Source organism: Syngnathus floridae, chromosome 9, assembly GCF_059516105.1.
Source record: "Syngnathus floridae isolate MCC-2025c chromosome 9, RoL_Sflo_1.0, whole genome shotgun sequence".
In the NCBI taxonomy this organism is placed as follows: domain Eukaryota; kingdom Metazoa; phylum Chordata; class Actinopteri; order Syngnathiformes; family Syngnathidae; genus Syngnathus; species Syngnathus floridae.
The window spans coordinates 7,153,742-7,174,469 of record NC_142421.1 but is presented as its reverse complement, the minus strand read 5'-3'; the positions used below and the strand labels follow the sequence as shown (position 1 = coordinate 7,174,469).

General features: G+C 40.3%; 1 protein-coding gene and 2 long non-coding RNA genes across 11 annotated transcripts in view; 1 reads left to right on the top strand and 2 right to left on the bottom strand.

Annotated features, from left to right (window-relative positions):
* Positions 1-1,510: 1,510 nt before the first annotated feature.
* On the bottom strand, positions 1,511-11,509 carry LOC148393221 (uncharacterized). Of its 2 annotated transcripts, XR_015860273.1 has the most exons (3): positions 11,230-11,509; positions 9,907-9,998; positions 1,511-1,613 (listed from the first exon to the last, which is right to left on the bottom strand). It is a non-coding gene; the product is annotated as an uncharacterized LOC148393221 (long non-coding RNA). The 2 variants fall into 2 exon arrangements; XR_015860274.1 differs by lacking the exon at positions 1,511-1,613 and having other exon boundaries at positions 9,126-9,998.
* Positions 10,451-20,728, top strand: part of adgrb3 (adhesion G protein-coupled receptor B3) — an 85,954-nt gene continuing 75,676 nt past the window's right edge. For 3 of the 7 annotated variants that reach the window (XM_088384789.1, XM_088384790.1, XM_088384787.1), the window contains exons 1-2: positions 10,452-11,027; positions 12,216-12,984. In XM_088384789.1, coding sequence (XP_088240915.1) covers positions 12,231-12,984 — 754 coding nt within the window. In that variant the 5' untranslated portion in view covers positions 10,452-11,027; positions 12,216-12,230. Of the gene's footprint in view, positions 11,028-12,042; positions 12,985-20,728 lie in introns of those variants that run through there. The other 4 variants (XM_088384793.1, XM_088384792.1, XM_088384791.1 and 1 more) reach the window with 3 other exon arrangements.
* On the bottom strand, positions 11,777-13,492 carry LOC148393220 (uncharacterized). 2 transcript variants are annotated; one of them, XR_015860272.1, is made up of 3 exons: positions 13,220-13,492; positions 12,889-13,106; positions 11,777-12,767 (listed from the first exon to the last, which is right to left on the bottom strand). It is a non-coding gene; the product is annotated as an uncharacterized LOC148393220 (long non-coding RNA). The 2 variants fall into 2 exon arrangements; XR_015860271.1 differs by having other exon boundaries at positions 12,889-13,098.

Genomic DNA, 20,728 nt, shown 5'->3' with positions numbered 1-20,728 from the left:
ATTTTGCTCTACCTAACAGCCAAATAAGGAACAATTCCGTATTTTACGAGAAGGGCGACAACCCTCCGGGTAGATGGTAGTTAGCATTATGGGAGTCACCTGCTATTTCGTCCAGTAATTAAAGAATTGTTCACATTTCTGACATCTACATCTTTAATATAATACCATGGAACCAGTCGTCCCGTATCTGATGTAATATGTAAATAAATGGTGTTAAAATTCAGTGATAAACTATGAAACACGTTTGTTGAAGTGTATACAGTCATCACCATTAACATAATGGAGGAAACATCATGCCTTCATTTCATTCATGTTTGGCCACTACTCGATATAAAGGCATTAAATCAGTCTTACCCTTTCACAGTACTGAATTTCAGTAGCCTCTCATGTGTCCCACTCACCACTGGAAGACCCTAATCTATGAGCATTAATCTTTATTATACAGAGACATGGTAGAATTCAAATGAGCAACCATATATACTCAAGGTCACAGAGGGGGATAAAAAAATTAAACGGATGAATAAATCACAATGTCCATAATCATAATGCGAGAGCCACACTCAACATTGACTGATGTGTTTTTAATTTTTCTCGCAATAAAACCGAACTGAACACTTGAACATGTAACAACCTAAAAAGGTTTAAAAAAAAAAAAAAAGAAGTCTTTGTTCTGTAATCTACAGTAGTTATTAAACTCCATCAAGCTGAAGCAGCTTTTTGTGGAAGTGCCCAAGACAAGCAGTGGTAGGATAAAGCGGCTGTCAGGAAATCCGCCAATTTCCTGACTGGACACTTACAGTATGTGCACTGTAAGACACAGTGCGCAGCCAATACTTACCACTACCACCTTAAAACAAGCTAAAAAATGGTACATACAAAATCTTGCATTTTTTAATCTACTAATTCACCCCTTATACATTTTTAATTTGGGTGGGATAATGTCAATAAGGACAATAAAATCCCTGTCATTGCCATGACAACCACACAATTTAGCTGACCCTGTCCATGGTCCTGATTTTGATTGTTTGCATGTTCAATAGCTTCATTTTCTCCTGTTCGGAGCAAATGAAGAGCTATGCCCCTACTTTAGTGGTCTATAATATGGATGTGTCAGCCTCAAGTTGTTTTCTTGCTTTACTGGATTTTATTAGCACTGACTTGCTGTGCAAATGCTGATTCTCACTGAAATAAATACACAATGATTCGTGAGACGGGATGTTATGCTGTATCAAGGAAACGTTGGCCCACAAATATATGGTAAACTTATTGCTCTGGTTTGTTTTTATTGTAAACAGTCATTTCTCAACCTCGGGGGAGTTTAAAAAATATAAGGAACATACAAAGTGCGGTTGTACAATTCAGAAAAAAAATAATAATAAAAACAAATACAAAGTAAACTTATTGCCCTGGTTTGTTTTTATTGTAAATGGTCATTTCTCAACCTCAGGGGAGCCACAAAAAATATAGACTAGAATATATAATATAGAATAAGAACATACAAAAGAAGGTTGCACAATTCAGAAAAATAAATCTTTGATTCCGTGACATGTCAAAATATGAGATATGAAAGGCTGTATGGCGAGTGACTCACTTCCACATCACATCTTCATTACCTGCAAATATGGGATATTTTAAACATTGCATGTACACTTAAAAATGTGTTACGGATGGCAAGTAATAGTAAGAATGGAAAAGAACATTCATGCAGGGTTAATTGAAGACGAAATCATGCATAGGTGTGTAAATGAGAGTGTGAATGGATGTTAATACACTCTGCAATTGACTGGCGACAAGTCCGGCGAGTACAGCGTACCTCAGCCTGAGTCATCAGGGATTAGGCTCCAGTTACCCACGACCCTAATTAGGACAAGCACTATAGAAAATGGATGTATGGATAATAAGATGAGCCCTGCTTTAAAGCCCCTCACAGTACGGGGAATTCCAAATGGACCATGTGTGCTCTCTGTGATGTCTCACTCAGGTGCCCCTTATAAAATTAGAGGCGTATCTCTGTGTGAGAATTACTAACAGCGTCCTTTGAAAGCAAATGGTGAGACGCTTGAGAAGTTTCTTATCAGTTAATATGGGTGATTACCAAAGAATTTCACTTGTCATTGTCTGCCAGGGAGGCTAATTATTTTATCATGTAAATTTTAATTAGCTGTATCTCTCGGTTGTCCACAGAGCTACAAAAGCTGCGCCAGTTAGCGGCGTACAAGTATGTGAGACTTTTCTGACTGGGGAGCAGCTCCACACTGCTACAAAGAAAATATGGCCCATGCAGGCCAGAATGAGCAAGCCGCACTTATGATGATAAAAATGTCTCTGCGTGACATTCTGAAAAGTGTTCAGTGCAGCTTCAGGGTATGTCGATATAAAACCTCTATTATAGGAAGGACTGTGGTTGCAGAAGTTAGCAATAAAAGGTCCACTATAGAATCTGATTTCTTTGCACAGCTCATAATTAATTCACCTATGCACCATTTAGCTGGTGTTGTGAAATGTGAATCAGATTTATTTTATAGCAGTCGACCACATCCACAATAGGGGTAAAAAGTGAAGGTGACATAGATTGATTAGCGCCTCGTGATTGATTTGGCATAAGATGGAGTCACAAGCAGGCTTCAACCAATCACTGTTTTACAGGGTTAACTACCGTCATCTCCATTATTAATGGCTAAGCAGCTCCTTTCTGCGGGTTCACAAGAATGTCATTTTTTTTTTAAAAGCCGCACTGCACGGTAAATTTGCGAGGCAAATGAAAGCCGAATGATTGATGGGAAGGATAGTTTGTTATCATGTGCATTCAGAATTGATAATTGCCAATGTGACCTTTGATCTCCTTGATTAACAAGGACGGCGCTCTCTGTCCCGACTGCCACTTGCCGATTCTAACAGGCCTTTGTCAGCATGATTTCTTCGGCTCCTTTGTGTTGAATAAATCTTGCAGATATGTTATCAGTCTTTCACATTTTCATCCCTATAGACAGCAAGAGAACCTATGAAATGATAACGATTCCTTTTCCATGTACTGGATGGGATTGTAGGGCTTCTAATGAGGGAAGGAGTTATGTTCTATTCATTGAAAAACCTACATACTGTATCGGTTGAAATAAAGACACCACGACTAAGCTAAGTTGACAAAAAACCCAGATTCAATCAGACTTAATAATAACAGATTTCACAATCACAATGCATAGCTTCATGTTCTATTGTTGTGTTTATGTCCAACTTCTTCCACGTGACTAGACCGTACCGTGATAGGCTGATATCTTCCGCACTGCTCTTACAATCATTGGACTCGTCAATCACTATAACAGCACCAAATTATTTAATATTTAAGGTTCCACTGTAGATTGGCTGGCAATAAGCGGTTCAGTGAATGGATGGATGGTTACAGTGTCTGGTTTCAGGGTGCGTGACTAGCCCAGAAAAACAACATCTTTATTCTTGCCCCACTTTCAGAAGTTTGGAGAGGTCAAGGACCCTTTGTATAATTTAGTGCATTATTACCTGTTTTTATGATGTAAGGGCAAAAAAAAAAAAACGTTTTCATTTTGGTTTCGACTTTGGCTTGCCCTAGATAAAATGTATTTATGTTTTGTTTTATTTAGACCAACATTTCATCTCGTAGTGTTTCTTTGGGCAAACTTTCAATATCAATTGTAACTTTTCCTGGAAATAACAACAAAGACTTTTTGTAGGATACATTATCAATTTCAACTTGGTTGATGGTGTCAAATGGTGTGTTTTGTTGCAAAGTATATCGACCCCCCCGACCCGCCATTCTAAAAATTGTGAAAAGATTCTTTCTAGTTTCAGAGCCACTTGCTTTTCTACTAAGGACGGTAAACAAGAGAGCTTGTCAATCCAGTGTGGAGGCAGTAGCTCATACAAAATTTGCAAAGCCAGAGAGGTGGGTTTGTGGGAGTCTATGGCCTGCTAGTTGGAACCACATTCAAAGGAAACGGATAAAGGCCCCAGGGATTGCAGAGCAGCATTGTCTCAGACAAAAACACACACAAAAAAAGAACAGGAACACCGCAAGGAGAAAAAAAAACTCGCAATGATTTAAAATTCTGTTCTCTACCAGGCATGGAAAAGGCAAATATAAATGTGAGAGGAATGTGAAGCAGGCATTGACACAGTTTAGGTCACACATACGTATATCCTTACATATTTCTGTTGTAAAAATAAAATGAGAATGTGCCTGCTAAAGTTTGCTGGTATCTTATAACAAAGTACATCGGCGATGCAATTAGACTCAAAACATGTGTAATCCAACACATATATTTTCAATAAGATATGCATGGCAAGTAAAAAAAAACAAAAAAACATTGAACCGTTTTCAACACTCTGTATATCCATAATATGCCGCATTTAGGCATTCGGTAAACATCCAGTCGGGAGACGATCTTTCGTGAGACATTCACTTCATTGGCATCCGTCAACATGCGTGCAACCTTCGTTCATGTCTTCCTACTTCCTGTCTATTCGTCTCCTTTATATGTCCCTATTCAACAGGTACACATACGTAGATCTCTTACATGCTCTCGCAACACCATCAATCCCAAAGATGTAGTGAGTGAGTTCAAGTCGTCAACATCTTAATAGGTGGAGTTTACAAAAATGCATAGCTTCTCAAACAGTACGGGACATCTCCTGATACTCTGATGACTTCAATAAAACAGTTTTAGTTTAACAAAGACGTAGTCTTTGTGCGCATGGGATGCATACTTCTCATGGCGCACTTATGATTTTACTTAATCCAAGACGTTTGTCTGCTTCAGCCAGTTTATTGTTTGATGCGACTTATGATTAGCCAGACACACGTTCCCAAGTCATGAGCACAAGGTCGAACTGTCACATACTGGGAGATCTTCCACACTTTGATACATAGAATCTAATAATAATATTTGACATATTTCCCAACACAAGCATTGTGCTATTGCTTTTCTGGGAACAAAATATATGTAGTATATATATTTATATACTATATACAAATATTGTGATTTCATCCCAATATAATGTCAATAAATACCAATATACTGGCTTGAAATGACACAATCCTGTTTGGGAATTTACTCTAACCAATGAAGCCAGTTCCGGTTGATTGACCCCTCACACATTCTGCCCACTCTGCCGTCAAGGCTACAGACACAAAGGTTGCTTGTGTAGACCTTCAGCTGCTTGTGTCCTTGTAACAAGACTGAATTGATTTTTAAAGAAGGATTATTTCAATGTGAACGTCTTACTTCTAGAAAGTTGGTAAACCACTGAAGCATTGTAGCAACCACTGGACTGCATGCACATCTCTGATCTTTTATTAAGACTGGTCATTTATTGTGTCATACCGAAACACGGTGATTGTGATATGCTTGGTAATGTCCGTTTTTTCTTTTTAAATCAGAATATAAAGCTTGATGTCCTTAAATTCCCATTCAAACAACATATCCCACCCTACACATTTAGCATTAGTCAAATACTACATGTTTGCTTAACCTCTGTGGTCCCATATACTGTAATTGCTTTTCATTTGGGCTTCCAATGTGACTCTGTCAAGGTTTATCATCTCTGCTGACGTCTGGGCTTTGAATAAACATTTTACAATCCTGGCCCTGTAAAAATGACATCATGGGCTCTCAGCACAAGTCTGGCACGGTCTTACTGTGCATATGGTTGGGGTTTCCTTTGTTTCTGTATTTTCGTAGAAGCTTGCGGTTTGAAATGGGTACAATCAAATGCATGTCTCCTAGCAATTTAGCAATTATTGACAAAAGTAATGTGCGTCATAGTTCCTTGTCAGAGGTCTTATCTGCATTTTGATGCAGCGACTGTATGGTCAGTATATCTTCACAGAACCTCAACTATGCATCTTTTTGACACACATTGATTTTCTCATATGGTTAACATGCATTTCCCTTTGCACTCATTTGAGGAGTTTATGATTGCCATGCAAGACAATGTCCAAGACCTGCCCTGAATGCTCATCTCATATCAACTGCAACATCCGGGAATGTCTGTAACAGTTTTAATTAAATATGAAAGGAAAATATTTTAAAAATTGCGAGAAAGACTTCGAGGAAAGCGCTCTGATTTTAATTTGTTAATAGAGTGGAACATCATTAGTGTGATGATTGCATCCAACCATAGGACAACCTGATGGTGACACAGAAAAGACGAAAGAAGAGCGTTAATATAAACATGAGTCCATAATGCAAATGTTCAGTGAGCATGTTCAATGTGTCAAGCAGATATTATATTAATAAAGTGGAAATTCACATCTTAAAGCAAAGACAGCCCCGTAGGTTTTACACAAGAACTCTAGCACGGGCTTAGATTTTACTGGACAGATAGCCTGCTGTTCTCAAGCCTGTTTTTGATTTGGTAGAAACTGTGATTATTACAAAACACATTACAAAATCAATTAAACATTTGACCTTAGAGCACATCGGGCATGTTTTGTAGGATATTGTTTGAAACGTTAACTTCGTCAGATATTTCAGAATAATCCCTGCAGAGCGATAATAAAACATTTATGTTACACAAACAGTAACAAAAAAAAACAAAGGGAAAATGCAATATACTGTACCCTGTCTGCAAGGAAACTGAATTGTACGCTACTCCATCATCATTATATGACATTATTTGGTGACCAATCAAAGACTATAAGGTTTGTTGTCTGAATAAATATAAAACAACTAACCATAAAATAAAGAAATAATTGTGATTACCCTCTAAAAATATTGATTTAATTCAACCATGTTTATTTGTATTTTTGGTAGAGTGGATGCGTCCTTTGAAGGACAACTGCTGTCCCAATTTGAACATGTTTGAAAGCACAATTGTCTTCACAATATTTTGGAATGCTCAATGTTGTACGAAACGCTCTCACGGTCATACACGTAAGATTGTTTTTTGTATTTCAGGGTCACGTTTGAGTTTGGACTGTGCCAGCCAACATTGGGCCACAGTTAAGGTACACTTTGCATTGGTCACAGGCAAAGGCCACAACTACGATAACAAATGTTTATACGCACATTAATACCTATGGGCAAAGAGTCAGATTCAGAACGTTTGTACTATGAAGCAAATGTTTCAGCCACATACTATTTTTAACTTACTTATTTAAGCATTTTATTCCATATACAGCAGTGGTGCAAAAGTGGGTGTAGGAGTAGGTAGTAAAATATTGATGAAATTAGTGACATGTGTGATAAATGTTCGTTTTTCTGCCTATTTTTTACTTATTTCGGGATGTTTTTCTACATATATATATAAACCATCTGCCGACTTTACACCTCCATTTATACAAATGTGTTTTACTCTCAAGAAATTATAGTAAACAGAACTAAGTGATGCAACAAGCAGCAACGCAAACAACCAGCACAAGAGAATAACTCATCCTGATCCGACATTTATGGATCTAAGTGGAACTTATGTAAAGACAAACACAGCAAGGAATAATGTGTTCCGCAATGGCACTGGGTACAAAAACAAATCCAACTATTCAGGAAAGCCTTTTTTTTCCCCCCAAGAACGCTCTCTTCATATTTAACAATAAGTCACCATGCTGAGATTCCAACAGAGACGAGGCCATTATCACCGTGCGCAGCCGTAGACATACGCAACATATGGACTACCTGGTGATGAAAAGCTGAATGCATTTCACTGGTGCCTGGAGAATTTAACCTATATACTATGCTTGCATGCCTATGTATATGAATAAATGTTTGCACTAGGCAGCAAAGAGAGCCTCATAATTTTTCCATGAGAGTGATGCTTTACATATATTTACTCCACCATGCTACCACGTCTGATCGGATGCCTTGTGACGATATACGCCTGATAGGCTTGTCACATGGATTTTGTAAGAAATGCAATAAAACCGTCCTAGCATCAAAATGATTTTGTTTTTCCATTTGATAAACATATACATATTTTTAAAAAAACATACGTGCAGCATGTATGTGCACAATTGCGTAAACAGGAACAGGAGCATGTGATAATAGCGATGTTCTTTAAACGGGGTCATGAATAATTCACAAAGCATGTGCTCTAACAGATCCTTGAGTTGACAGAATAATATGACAGATACTACAACTATGAGTAGATGAGAAATGTTTGCAAATTTTGGAAAATCCACCATGGGAGACATTGACCTCTTTGTAGCCTGTAATACCACTGCCTTCTAGCTCAATGGTTCTAATATCGTCTCTCTTTTTTTTAAACCATGTTTCTATTTTAAGATCAGAAAGGGAGTGACTATATAGCTTGAAGACATTATTTTTGTTGTTGTTTTTGTGTCCTTGAAAAATGCTCTCAATCTATCAACTATGCTCTCATTAATATGCAAGGTCTCAGATGAATGCAGTACAAATCTTGAATGGAATCCCTACACAACCAGAAGTTATTTTAGACTAAAAGATTTTAGATCATCATGATGGATGGCTTGGGTATTTTTTTGGAGAATATTTTACACTGAAACTTGACTGAAAATATGTAAACAAATAGCCTATTCATGCAGCATTTGTTCCAATGGAAGACATTCAACCGTAGCCTGAAAGAGAGGGCCGGGCTAATGAGAGTTAACTGTGCACAGCAAAAATGATTAGAGCAGCTTACACACGCTCCAAAACTAAAAGCAAATTGTAATGGCCAACGATTGCTTCTATCTTCAAAGCCTTAGCTCATGCCTTCCTTTCCACTGTAGATATGCAAATATTTCAAAATGTATGTAAATGAACCGAGCTCCAATAAGTGCGAGGGTCATGCCAATTAATTTCTCATTCATCAATGATTTTATATGTATGAAGACTGCAGACCGACAAACACGGTGTTCATGCTGTATGTGCACCTGCTAAAAATTAGCCGCGAATGGAGAGAAAAAGCTCTCCTGCTTCCTGTACAAATGGAAGGAAATGTGAACAGCAAGCGTTTCACATGACTCTAACGCTCCCATCTCACGTCCATTAAACCACTATTCTCCCCGTGAATTGCAGCAATAGGCAGTGAAAGCCAGTGCAAACCTTTTGATGCTGCATTGTCGCAGACCAGCAGTGTGAGCCTCTTCTCACATTGGATTTAGCTGAGTGTTGATTTGTGAATGAAAGAGAGTTCAAGTGTTCATCAAGTAACTATTTTATTTGTACCCAAGAGCTACTGCTGATATACACATCATGTCCAAGAATACAGAAACAGGGAAAAAATATTTAACATGCTGCACAAAGAGTTTGGAAATCAGTCTATGGTTAAAATGTGGCTACTTACAGTTAAGCTACAACCCAGAAAACTGTTTTGCACAAATTGGCATGATCACTTGTTGCTAGGAAGAATATGTTTTAAGACTGACTCACACTAAACACACAACAGCAACATTGAGTTATATAGGTTAGTCTGGAGCTTTCCCAAGTGATACCAGAGTAGAAATACACAACCGTTATCCATAAAATGTTGGGAAAAGGTGGCAAATTGAATTTTAGCCCATTAAATGCAGATACAAAAAATCTGTTTAAGGTTAAGTAAGGTAGTTTTTTCCTCACCTGTGTCATCTGCTCGATATAATGGGGCACAACCTCACTTGCCCCGCCGTACAAAATAGCCAGTGTCATCATCATCATCATCATCATCATCATCATCATCATCATCATCATCATCATCATCATCATCATCATCATCACCATCATCATCACCATCATCATCATGTTTTGCACTAGACTGAGTAGTGGCAGAAAATTGAGACGGATTTTGACCGCAACTGCGTTAATCCTTGTGGAGAAATAGTAATGCTGTGCCTTTAATTCCACAAAAAGACAACAATTTCATAGTCATTGACAAGCACAATTCATGAAATGATGATCAGGATGTCTTCAAACATGCAAGTCAATTGAAGCGTTGCTACTCTACCTGGTGGGGAACTTGGGAAATGGCTGTTGCATCAAACTTTTGACAAAATGTCAAAGAAGGAGACGCCATTTGGCCCATGCTGATATCAATTCCTGTTTTAAAGACAACAACGTTCAAAATAAAAGAAGTGCAATTTCTTTAGTCTAAATGAGTATAAATCCGGAGTATATACAGTCACGATATTTTGTCCCAGCGCAGTGCCAAGGAATGCACAGAAAGATTAACAGGAACTCAAACAGTCCAACGGCACTAGCAAATCGGGTCCCAGTGACAGAGGGCACAGATTTTATTTTGGAAAACACCGTTAATCTCATCCACACGAGTATCTAGGAAGAAAAAAAAAGTCCTTGAAATATTCCATATATTTGCAGGATGCTGAATGCTGCAAACGTTGTCTGAGCATAAGTGAGAAGGGTCCAGTTCAGGGGGGGGGAACCCCTTTAGATTGGAATTAAGTGCGGGGGGAACGGAAAGAAAAAAAGAGGAGGAGGAGGAGGAGGAGAATGAGGAGGAGGGCAGGGAAGAAAGTGGGAGCTGGTGCCAGACGCAGTAAGAAGTGAACGTACGTGTGTATGGTGCTGAGAGTGTGACGTGTTATTGCAGCCCGCTCCTGGAGCTCTGCAAGCAGCCAGCAAAGCGCCTTTTTGCGTCCTCACTGGCCCCCCAAACATCTCCCATCCACCCACTCTAGACGGATCTTTTCTTTCCTCTCTATTTTATCGACGTGACGAGAGGGTGACGCTTGACTTCTTGCTTGGAAATGGAATAGAGATGGCGAATAAACCCGTGATGTTACTGTAAAACAAAATGTTTTAATTTTTTTTCCCCTCTTAGTCTCTGAAATTCTGTGACTGTCGCTTGGTTCCATTTGAGTTTGGATGGGAAAGCCCATGCGGATGATGAGGAGGAGGACCGTGGATACGAGCGGGGAAAGCGGAGTGTAACGCATTTTATTTGATTTGATTTTTTTCCCACCCACTGAAGCATCTTGTTGCGCCGGACTTGTGTGCGTGTGTGTGCGTGCGTGTTGGAGTATGGATTCACTCGAGGGCTGCAGACTTGATTTATAAAGGATGTTGTCAAGTATGTTGGGAAAATAGCCATAGATTTCGCGGTGTAAGGTAAGATTTGATTTATTTGTATTTATATGCGTGGTTGGTGTCAGTTAAAGTTTTTGCATTGAAATAATCTTGACGAGTGTGTGCTGCGTAGCCCTTCTCACGAATCCACACAGATGAACAGATATGTTTATTTAAAGCGATGATCTGTCTCTTAAGAGGCAAACACCACTTTAAAGTGGCACCGTGTCTCCATTCACATTACCTCCAGAGAGATGATTGCTTTTTAGAAGCCTCGGCAATAAAACCGAGCGTGTCTCTCTTGACGACCCATTTCTCCTCGTCCTCCGGAATACTGATTCCCCCTTGACGCCCCTGCACATGAATCTTGCAAAAGCATGTGGATCCGCGTGGATTTAGAGCTCACAGCTGATTCCACACCCTGTGAACCTTGCACGACAAATAAGTTGAGGGGCCACCATTCCATTCCCCATTCTGGTCTTTTGGCTCATGTGCGTGTATGTGTATGTGAGCGTGGAGTTCATCGCCTCCACTTCCTCAATTGCATGGACGAGCACGCGTACCCACGCGCGCGCACGCACCCGCTCGCAGCTGCATTGCCTGCAGGATTAAAGCAATCAGGACATGGCATTGCACCCCCTCCATCCTCATCTCGTCCACACGCCCCCGTGCACGTCGAGAAAACACATGCGCGCGCGAACACACACACACGCATGCACCGCCTCTACCAAATTGCGCTACCGAAATAAAATAAGACTCACATTTAGGAGAAAAAAATATACTCTGCAAATTCTTTGCATGACATCCATGTGCTTTATTTGTGTTAATGCCATCAGACAACCTGCATAAAAACATACACGCGGATGCACACACGCCTTTTGATGGCAAACAACTTTAACCTTACATATGATCATTTGCAAGCTTTTTTGTTTGCGTTTTGGACCCAGCACGAGCCAGTCAACGTCTAAATGTCCCCCCCGTGTCACCCCAACACACAAACATGCACGCATGGTAGAAATAAATAAATTATGGCCGGAGTAACCACAAGGTGGCAATGTTTGCACAAAGTACAGTAGTGAAGCGTGGCAAGATGGGGTGCAAAAAAACATACTGCTGCTGTTGATGTGCTGGATTTGTCTTGACATTTTCATGATGGGGAAACACGAATCCCGTTAATTCATTGATCATCTGTGTTGTTCTCTGTGTAATTCTCCTCATCTCTCCTTGCAGGCCCAATGACATAGGATGAAGGCTGTTCGAAACCTGTTGATTTATATATTTTCCACCTATCTTCTGGTTATGTTTGGATTAACTGGTGCCCAAGATTATTGGTGTTCCACTCTGGTGAAGGGGGTCATCTATGGATCCTACTCTGTGACTGAAATGTTCCCTAAGAACTATACAAACTGTACATGGACACTGGAGAACCCAGACCCGACCAAATACAGCATCTACCTGAAGCTATACAAACAAGACCTGAGCTGCTCTGAGTATTCTCTCCTCGCCTATCAGTTTGATCACTACTCTCATGAAAAGATTAATGCCTTGCTCAAGGTGAATGAGTCAATAGTGTACCTGTGCGATTCGAAGAATATTTATGTATTTTTGCTCTACGACAAAAATTTTGTTCAGCTGCGGCGGGTTTTCCCCTCTGATTCAAACGGATTGACGCTGCAGAAGCTGGAAGAAGAGGAGAAGTCTATTGTGGAGTTTCTGGTCTTGAATAAGGCCAGCCCCAGCCAGTTTGGGTGTCAAGTGCTTTGTACATGGCTGGAAAACTGCCTGAAATTAGAGAAGGGCACGGTTGAGACGTGCGGCATCGTCTACACAAAATGCACGTGCCCCCAGCATTTAGGAGACGGAGAATCGGAGAGCATGCTGATGCTCAACAATGTGGTTTTACCTCTCAACGCCCAAACGGAGGGCTGCTTGTCGCCCCAACTGCACGCAGGCCAGGTCTGCAATCTCAGTGCCGAAGTGAAGCGGCCTCCTAAAGAAGGTGAGTATGCAGCTATGTCTTCCTCCTTCTGTGCTCACACAGTAATGGAGCACTGTTTATGCATAGATCATTCAATGTGCACGTCGATCACTCCCTTCTTCTGCCCTTTTCCTACTGCATGTCTCAAGCGTGATGGCCCATGAAACAAAGAGCACACATACAGTAGAGTTTTAATTAGCTGGCTACGACCCCACTAATTGGACAACAAAGCTTGGAGTCGGGTAGAAACTATTACCGTGGAGCCTCTGGAGCCGAAAACTCCAAATTTGGGGAAGTAATTTGTTGCTCAAAACCTTTTGCGTTGTCTGGTATCTAATAATGAATTGTAGCTATGTGTTTGGCTTTTCACAATTATGAAATAAGATGCAATACCATGACGTCATACATGACAAGAACGTAAAAAGCAAGATGCGAGCAAATTACTGTTAAGATTGAGGCTCTGCGTGGAGACGGAGTGGATCCAATGTTGTTAATTTAGCAGGCAAGTGTGGGCCGGCGGATCTGGAAGAGGGAGGGCTTCGCAGCTGTGTGAATGGTCACAGATGACTTCAGTCATGGCCAATTAAAGCGGGTGCTTTCATTCCCTTTAAATGTGGCGTGATCGTCACGCACTACATGCTTGAAATGGCGGAAGCATGTCTGAGCCGTACTTTTGACCAACCCTATGGCCCAGCCCTTTGTTTTTGGCCTCAGAGGTTCCACAGTTATTGGGGGGGATTGGGAGCTCATCAATTTAGACAACAGTAAACAAAATACAGGATACGTTGTCAGAATTATTTCAAAAATGATATTTTATTAGGCAAGTTTGGGCTCCATGCCATTTGCATCTTGGATTGGGCAGACACAATACAACATTTGTTGTTTAGCTTCAAGAATAAATCGAGGAGTAGAATGAACATGATTAGACTAACGGCTTATGTGATTTCAGTGTCGTGCTGCCATAGAGCAATGCAACATGTTAGAACATTGGCTTTCGACGGTAAATGCTTCTGATAAGGTCATGATAGACTGTGGAGCTTTGTGATAAGGCTGCCTTGACACATACTGTAGCTGACTGTCAAGTAACAGGTAGTGTTGCGTGATATATCCGGTGATGACTCATAAAGCAGTGGCCTTCATCACCAATGTCATGAATGAACCTTTTGATTAGTGGGGGAAATAATGAGGAAGCAAATGTTATGGGACATCAGTTTTCCCTTGTGGGATTGAAGTAACGGTTGCAGCAATTGCTCCCCGGAGATCACAATGGGAAGAACAATATGCTTTTATGCCGTCGTTTTGGCTGTTGGGTGGCTGCCGCTTCACGCTTTAACATCGCTTAGTTGCTACATCGGCTTGTAATAAGAAGGATAGTGTCCCTGTCATTGCCATGGCAACCCTGAATCACTCTAGTCTAGATCTACTTTAAGCCACATTTGCACCAAGCTGTAGAACGCTGTTTGGTTTACCGCATTATGGTTATCACGAAGCCGAATGCTGACAAAGTGCATGATGCCTTTGACCAATCAACAAAGACCTCTGTGTGTAGCTCCACCCTTCAGGTACTTTGCCATTGCCTTTGAGACCCTACTAAATGGTGCTGAGAAGTCATTTTTGAACTTTTAAGTGATAACACACACAGAACAGTACTCTTCTCATGGAAAAGAACAATTACAACAATGAAAATAGACTTCTGATGACAAATAGTGTGCATTGGTTAAAATGAATCACCAGTGTAAGAATTTTACATTTGCATGCTATTTTGTAGTAGTAGTAGTAGTAGTAGTACTCGTAGTCGTAGTAGTAGTAGTATTTAGTCGTGGGTGTGCATGCACGTGTGTCATGCATGTGCAAGAGTGTATGTACACACATTACATCATCAATCGCAAGCTGCTTGCAACGTGCATTAGGTGGTTACATATTTACGCGGTAAACGGTGATCTAATCCAAAATCGATCCAATGCTGTTATCTGTAAGCCATATTTATTTATTTAAATTTGTATTTGTTAACTTTCCGATTCAACCACAATTGGCTAGGAATTTTCTCCACCCATTCAGGTCATCTTAAAAGTTGCTTAAAAGTTAACACGTCACACCTGAAGACCACCCCAGTCCAAAAAAATCTAAGTAAACAGCAATTACATTCGTCTCCTTTAAATATTTGTGAAGAATGCAAGTGCCACTCATCTTGTGCTTTTACGAAAATGTTGTTTTCAAATAATGTATGCTACAGGAGTTGAGAAGAAACAGCATGGCTTCAATAATCATAATTCAGATCACCCTCTGATCAAATCACAACAGCGTTATGCTCATTTACGGAGGGAATTCTTTTTTCCAGAATAACATTTGACAGTTTTCAGCATGTTAATATCAGCTTAAGAGCACAGCTTATTTCCCCCCCTTCAGAAGATTTTCCACTAGCATCTATTTATAGTGTTGGTTGATGGGAGGTTTGAATAAATCCGTTTTCATCTGGATAACGGGGGAGATCAACACACTGGGTTTTAAAAGAGCACTGTCTCTCCTACAGGCGTCATAGTGACAGAGTGGGTGTTTCTGATGAAGAATAAAGCGTTACAAACAGTCGACAAGGGCTGTATTTGATACAATCGCTCGTCTTTGATCTTCTCAACTTCCTGTTGAAGAGGAGGCCGTTTGAGCCAATCAAAAAGGCCTGGCTGGAGGTTGTACGCACGACACGCTGCCGCAGCGTCCCCGTTTGTCTTGCATACGCAGCGTGTAGACCGTTTTAAAGGTTAAAGCTCGTACATATTTGAGGTGATTATACAGACAAAAGACAGACCTCACCCGTTGATGCTGTGCCACTTTCAAGACCAAAGCGACGCAATGGAAACTCTTAACCCAGCTACTGACTCATTTATGCTGCTTTATTTTTATAGCTGTCACTGTTTCATGCATAAAAGTTGTAAAAGCAGGCAGCACAGTGCTGCACTGACACTTACTGTGATTTAATTCTCTCTCCTGCTCCCTGGTGTGTGTGCATGCATGAGCGTGCATGTGAGTGTGCGTGTGTGTTCTGTTTTTTTTCACCACATGCAACAGCATGATGACTCGCCAGTGCCCAACGGTGAAATAATGTGTTTGTCAGCGTTGTGATTTCCGCATGACGTGTCCAGGCTGCTTTTAGATAAGTGTGACTTTTAACCTAAAAAAAAAAAATCCCCAACATTTTAAAATGGTTCATGGATCGTATTGCCGGCTAACCATCGTAGTATTTTTTTTTCCAATATTACAGTGCATTCCTTTGTGTACATAAATTGTAGTGAAAACAGAAACTTCCATTAATAGTCTTTGCAGATGCTGGTGTTTATTATCCACGTATAGGATAAAACCTTAAAATCCTCTAATTCCCTTTGGGCACCTTCATATCTTCCACAACCCGCTCCTAGTGTCGAGAAATCAGCCGCTTCACGAGGTATCCCCTCATTTTGTTCCTCTTCCGACTCGTTTTCCCCTCGGCTATGGTCGACTGTCTCATTATTTGTGTTGTTCCGCTGTCATTGGAGGATCAGGGTCGATACGTCTCATTGCTTTGGGGTGGGAAGTGTATTCTTGTTTGTATTTCATTGTGTAGACTGTTAATGAAGCTTCAAACTGTTGCGTTGTGCTTGAGATGTATCGCATGTGGCCTTGGCTGCCCAACCGTCTTACAATTAGATTTACATTTTTAAAAGGAAATGGATATGTGTTTCCCTAAATATAAGCACGTTTTTAGATCCATGTAAGGTGGTGTTTTCGGGTATGTGGTAGTGAGTCTTTCTTTCAGTTATGGGTTGAAATTTTGGTCTTTCCTGTGTGGAGTTAGCCTGTTGTCCCTGTAATGTATTTAATTTGCTCAAAAACTCATGATGCTACCAAGAATTGGGTCTCATAAGCAGGAAAGATATTAAAATGAATATTTAATGAGTCCGCAAAGGGGGCTTCCAAACCCTGTATTAATACAAGAATTAGGTTACAAACACGAATATGAGTCCTGCTAATTTTTCCATCCTTAGAAAGGATGCTTTTGGTCCTAAAGGCAACCATGCAATGTGTGTACCTAAAACATGACAGTTCATTCATATTGAATTTCATAGCCTTGTTTAGCTGGAATGATGGCAAAATGACCATGAAAGAGGAACAACTCTGCATTTCTAAATGTGATACTGTGCAGATTTCTGGTTGCACACTTGCATTTACTTCATTTGAACATTCTGCTTTGTGACTGCATAGAAGATGGCTTTGAGATTTTATCGGGGAATGAAACGTGGTGCAAGGCTCCAGTGTGCCGTCACCCGCCGCAGTCATGAGTACCGCCGCAGCTCAGCCCTGCCGCCTCGCATAGAGCGGCCTTTTATTCACTTTGGATCTCAGTCAAGTCACTCAGTAGTCACACTGCATTATGCTCACCCCCATTGTTCCATACACTTGGAGGCCATTTTAGTTCCAATTCAGTGAAGGAGAGGCTTCAGCGAGACAGCCCTTAATCTCTTTGGTTTACCCTATATATGATTTTTTAAGGTTAATCTCGAGAAAATATCATCACGTTACAATTCTTTTGAAAATTCCACATTGAATTACTTCACCGTAGAGGCAGCTATAATAACATTTCCCCAGGAAAGCCTTCATGGTGCATTTTATACCTAGCGTTCATAGCCGTGACCTCAGTGTTCCTTCGTCTAAACCTTCCCAGTCCTTTCTGCTGAGATGGAAAGAAAGTTGTTAGTAAAAGACATGGTCACTTCAAGTAAGTCCAATTGACTGAAGTACCACAAAAACCATTGTGACAGTCCAAGACATCTTTTTGTGCAATAATTGGACAATCATGACCCACAACATTGGGGTACACCTACACAAGCAAACGTACGGTTAAATAAGACGTCTCTGAGTGAGACATATTGTGTTCAGCTCAGTAGTTTGTGTGTTACTTAGGTTGCTCATGGAAAAAACGTCTCAATTTCCATTAAACCAGTGAAGGTAAATGAACATACAAATCAGAGGGGATAGAGGAATTTATTTCTTTGTCATTTTGAAATGCAACTCTCCACTGGAACAAGAACTGGACCAGCTCTAAAGAGTTTCTAAAACAAATAAATGAATACATAAATAAAATAAATGTATGCCGGCCTTTATAAAGATAATACTTTGCATTATTTTTGTTGAAACTGTTGAAATATCGTGTCACTCATACAGTTTAAAACGGAAACTAAACCATATCTATGATATTATATGAGCAAGTGTACAAAAAAAGGGACCAACTGAACATATTTGCATTTGGATGGCTGTTTGAGTAATGTTGAAGGACTCATGATACTATACAAAGGTGGATGATAGAAGTGGGCGATAAAAAAGTACACACGGTATAAAAAACACAATTTTCAAGTTTTAATTCAACGCCAACATGGTGTATTGTGTTGTATCCCCGTGGATGTTTCTACGAGCCACTTGGACTGGAGGATGATGATCAGCTGTGCAAACCGTTGTTCAAATTTTGACATGGATTTGTGATCGCAGTCCGGAGGCTGTGTTTCAGCGGCGCCAGAACTGGGAGTCGGAGTGATAACTACCTGCTATCAGACCGTGTGCTGCCAACTGTCTCTGAGCAAATGAAAGAGCAGTGTTGTCATAGCGCAACTGCCGACAGGATGGTGGTCAAAGTGTCGACACCATTTATGGATTTGAGAACAGGAAAAATACTGCTCTGGATTAGGATAGTCAAATACACATTGTTAGAAAAACAGTAAGTATGTATTGTTTTTAGTTACAATACACTTGGTCAATTTGTTCAGTGCATATCTGGCAAGTATTCATTTTCCGTAAGGGGTAGAAATAAACATGAAGGACATCAGCCATTGGCTAATCTGTTTTCATTTAACATTCCGTTACTCATAATTTACGAGACTCAGCGGTTTTATGGCCTTTTATAATTTCATATACAAGAGGAATCAGAATAAAGTCTCAAATAATGAGCTTTATAAGATGAAGAAGCTGCACATGATGTTCTCGAGACAACACCGTATGATTTAAACGAGCACCTGAAAATTTATACAAATTGGGGGGTTTTTTTGTTTCAAAATAGAGTTTCAAAGTAGGGTTAGGATTTCAAACTAGTATTTCAAACTAGGTTTGTGTTTCAAGTTAGGGTTTTGAATTAGGATATTATAAGGTTTTAAGCAAAAATATTTTGACCGGTGACTCATGGACAATAATAGCTCTGGTGAAAACACACAAATGCTGCTGACTGAAGTTCACTCAAAAGACCTTGTTTTCTTTATCACTGTCTCATGGCCACAAAGGCATAATATCACATTTCCATTTGTAATTGCGCATCTTGCTCCAACATCACAGCGTTCAGACTCTATTTTGCAATTTATGAGTTGAAGTGGACTTCACGAATCAAAGCAAGCCACTATTGCTTTCTCTGACTTCAAAAAGGCTTCTATATGAATACAAACAAAAGTAATGAGTCTCTGTAGATGAAGAAGACTGTCTTATCCTCTTATTATACAAATTAGATTTGTTTATTTCCATCATGTGCATAATTCACTCAAAGAAAATATCCCAGCACAATAGAGGGAACACGGTGAATCTGTTTCCAATCCAGTCAGCAGGAAGAATAAGTAATGTGAAGAATTGATACCGTCATGCAAAAGGCAGCTCAATAACACCAAAACTGCATTGACAACGCAAACTCTGTTTGTGTGTGCTTCTGCACACTGCTCATCCTTCAAAGTATACATTCATAACCTTTTACATGAGCATGTTAGAGCCATGTCCTGCGGTCCTGTACCAAATCAGAGAAATGTTCTCTGTGTCAATAAACACTGTTGAATCATTTCAAAGAAGCAAACACCAAATCCTATTCAGACTTTATTTGTATAGGGGGCATAATATTTTCTTTTTTCTCTTTTGGCCCTTGTAAGGTGATGCCGAAGATGGTAATGCAAATGATGTGTCGCTTTCAGCCTCTTAGTTGCATGCTCCTTCATTTCAACCCAGTTGGTTTTGGCCTGTCAGTGGATGGCTATTTCTACCCACAGCAAAGAGGAATTTGCATAAACATCCACCCACAAACCCTGGCAAATGAGTCTGTCACTCAAAGTCTATGTGGGGAAGTGGAGGAGAAATCCAATCCTTTCTCAAGGGGCTTCTGTAACCGCACTCACTGGCATCTCTTCAGTCGCGATGGCAAGTGTTTTAAGATTATGGATGGCCGCAATACTGAGATGCTGCTTACATGTATCTATATGTGTTATTTGGAACGGAAGCCTCGACATACTATATAGCCGTCTTTTGGCAATGGTCCATTAACATGCAGAAAGGCAGCCAGTGTTTTAGATTCATTGCTTTTAGTACACACAGATTCATTTATGAAGGGATTGTAGACCCAATTGAATTTGGCCAAGATCATTTCCTTGGACTTGTTGACTGACCAATTGGTGTAGCGGGCGTGCAGTCTTCGGTAGTAGGCGGGGGACACCCTGAACTGATTGCCAGCCAATCGCAGGGCACACAACAAACAACCATTCACACACAGGCACGGGGAGAACATGCAAACTTCACACAGGGAGGGCCGGAGGTGAAATCGGACCCGCAACCTTTGAACTGTGAGGTGGACGTGCTAACCAGTGCGTCACCAGTGACCTCGATTGGCTTGTTATAGTTGCCTTCAACTAAACCTTCCAGTTAATGATTTTATGCATGAGTTGTATGAAAAAAGTCAGGAGTGGCAGGCTTTTATGCACTCAACAGTGCTGCAAGTGTT